At 47.3% G+C, this 2,912-nt stretch overlaps 1 protein-coding gene across 2 annotated transcripts in view; it reads left to right on the forward strand.

The window, feature by feature from the left end:
* The first annotated feature begins 254 nt into the window (after positions 1–254).
* gsk3ba (glycogen synthase kinase 3 beta, genome duplicate a) overlaps positions 255–2,912 on the forward strand; it is a 53,267-nt gene continuing 50,609 nt past the window's right edge. For both annotated transcript variants that reach the window (XM_037687026.1, XM_037687027.1), the window contains exon 1: positions 255–1,092. In XM_037687026.1, coding sequence (XP_037542954.1) covers positions 1,005–1,092 — 88 coding nt within the window. In that variant the 5' untranslated portion in view covers positions 255–1,004. The remainder of the gene's footprint in view (positions 1,093–2,912) is intronic.

Consider the following 2,912-nt stretch of genomic DNA (forward strand, 5'->3'; position numbering starts at 1 on the left):
CGTCATAGCTCGGCAAACTGCCTTTGAAGTAGAGAGGGCGGCGACGAGCAAATTATGCCATGTGGTGCTCAAGACGTGCACTCTCATTGGATTACAGCCGCACAGAGTAACGCCCATTTCTGAAGGATACCACCGTTGATTGGTTCAATCCACCACCCCAGATTCGGCGTAAATGCGTTCACGGTTTTCCTATTCTTTGTTCCAAGTTACGTCAGCAGCGTGAACTTCTTCACTCGGCGGCAGAGCGACTTCTGTAACCCTTTACAGAAACTGCGTACGTATTATGCGCAGCGACAAAGACTGCTAGCCCGAAACCTATGGGGAAGGAATAAAAAAAGACGTTCGGTATCGTCGCACTCTGTACCTTAAGACCGTTATTATCTGAGTAGCTCGCCGCCCCAGAGCTTCGGTACAGACGCCGAAATTTGACGACGACGAGGCCGTATTTGGCGTTAGCTTAAAGTCTGCTAATTCGTTAAAGGAGCCCGTGGCGCCAGACAGTTTTTCATTTGGACGGTCTGTAGGCTCGGATAGCGAGGGAGCCGCCATGGCAGTCGGATCACTGAGCCTCCACATCGGGATATGAAGAGGAGCCGCATGTATCTGGAATCGACAAGAAAACGCCACATTTATCTCAGGTTGACACCCGAACTAGACCATTCTTACATTCGTGGGGTCCACACAGGAACAATTCACATTTGGCTTTGAACAGGGGGCCACAGGGAGAGGCCAGATTCATGACTATTTCAGTCCGTGTCTTCTGAGGCCCGTTGAAAGAAAACCTGGAGTTTAAGCGATGCTCTGATTGACCCATCGGTGCGCGAGAAGAAAGGACACTTTCGTAGGAGATATAAAAAGTGGCGCAAAGGATCGAGGGGTAATAAAAGTTCCCGAGAATCCGAGCTATACACATTTACTGACATCCTTTTTGGATGAGAAGCTTCGGCGAATCGACCAGCCCTGCCGTTTAGCAAGTCGCAGTGAATCAACGGGATTGGATCATCATGTCGGGTCGGCCCAGGACCACATCTTTCGCGGAGAGCTGCAAACCAGTACCGCAGCCATCTGCTTTCGGCAGCATGAAAGTCAGCCGTGAGTACGCCCCTGGCTCTTTTATGTCTTGTTCCTCGCATGCGCCAGGCCCTGCGTGGGCTAGCTTGTCTTTAACCCAGCCGGAGGACGGGTCGAGCTAGCACAACGTCAGGTCTAGTCACTGGATCGTGGTGCTCCCGTGCCGGTGTTCGGCAGGCCGCGCAGGGCAGGGCCGTGCCGAGGGGGGAGGGGGGGGGGGGTGTACGAGGATGGAGGTGGTGGGGTATGTTGGCACCTGTCCAGGTCAAAAACCCATGCCCTCTCCTATTACTGCAGAATCTGGTCTAATTATTGTGTAACTGACTTTAGATTGGATCTCGAAGCGGCATTACTGCCCAATCACACGCCTAGAAAGAGTTAAAGTGACAGCGCCGGCCTGTTACGCAAGCGTCAAGGCGGAAGGTGCGCCCTGTCTCCGTCCTGGATGTCGAGATTTGTCACGTCGTACGGTCTGACCCAGGGTGAGCCGTTTGTGAAGGCATGGGGCCACACGGCCATGGCTCGGCCTGTCAGCTGAGCAGTATCTCTCTCTGATTTAGTTTGGGGGTCCCTGCTAGTCTTCAGTGCGCTCTGCGTCCCGTTTCCAATTTCAACCGCTCCAGCCTCTATTAAAGCACAGAGATCTTCAATTAAACAGTCAGCTTGGTCCACTGAAAGAAATGTCTCAAGCTATATTTGTGTAAAATTTTGATTAAAAAATTAAAAAATAAATGCAGAGTTATACAGGCTTAATATTATTTGCATGTGAAAGGAGAGAAGAACAAACTATTTTTGAAATACCTTTTAAAGCTCTTTAATTTTACATTTACATGCCATCTTTTTATTCACTAAAAGGAAGAGAACAGAAATCAATTAATTTTATGTCATGCTCATTTGAAGACTGGCTGTGTTAATGATTTTCATGTTCACTGTTAAGGTGAGGGTTATTAAGAACAGAGAGGAATAAATTATTAAAACAAGCGGGTTATCTTGGTGATTTGGTCGACAGTCGATGACTATCGGGGCACTTGCGCATCTCTTAGAACACCTCTGGGCATGTCCAACTGAGAGGAGATCTCAGGGAAGACCAAGAGTCTATAGCCCTTTTTGCACTGTCCAGTTTCACCACCACTCACTTTGGCCTAATTCGACCCAATTGTACACACCTCAGGTGTTTTATGTGCGTTTCCTCAATGTTCAGTGTTGCCTTAGTGCAAGCTGGTTATAAAGCCACCACCTAAATCTTACAATTAAAATATTTCTCATAAGAGGAAAAAAAAGCCATAAAACACTATTCTCTTGACACCATCGTTGCCAAGTTGAAGTCACCATTTTCCTCTGCCAGTTGTAGACTGTAAATCAAGTCCATTCGGTTTAGCTTTGCCTAAATTCTGTCATCAGCCAAAAAAAACCAGCGATGTTTACCCTACTATTATCCAAGGAGAGAGGGCGGGGCACCATCCCAACAGAACTGCCTGCTCCCCATAAAGGTCATGGTATGTAATAAATTAATATACGTCTGTATTAGGAATGCGTGATATAAACGGTATACGGTAGAAACGATAGAAATTTAGCCTACGGTAGAGATCTGACTTCGATCGGCTAACCGCAGTAATGCTGTGTCTGATGTAAAATCAGAGTTGTCAGTTTAATTCAAAGTTTGTTTTCTCAGTCATCCAGGTATATAACAACAAAAAAGGTTGAATCATGTCATCTGGACTTCGTTTTTTTGTTAAAAAGAAACGTTTCGCCCCTCATCCAAGAGGCTTCGTCGGTCTGAGGCCTAGCCATCTGGTATTACCCAGAAGCCACCCTGACTCTTGTGTTTCAAGCCTGCCTCA

This window comes from Nematolebias whitei, chromosome 13, assembly GCF_014905685.2.
Source record: "Nematolebias whitei isolate Nwh7 chromosome 13, NemWhi1, whole genome shotgun sequence".
In the NCBI taxonomy this organism is placed as follows: domain Eukaryota; kingdom Metazoa; phylum Chordata; class Actinopteri; order Cyprinodontiformes; family Rivulidae; genus Nematolebias; species Nematolebias whitei.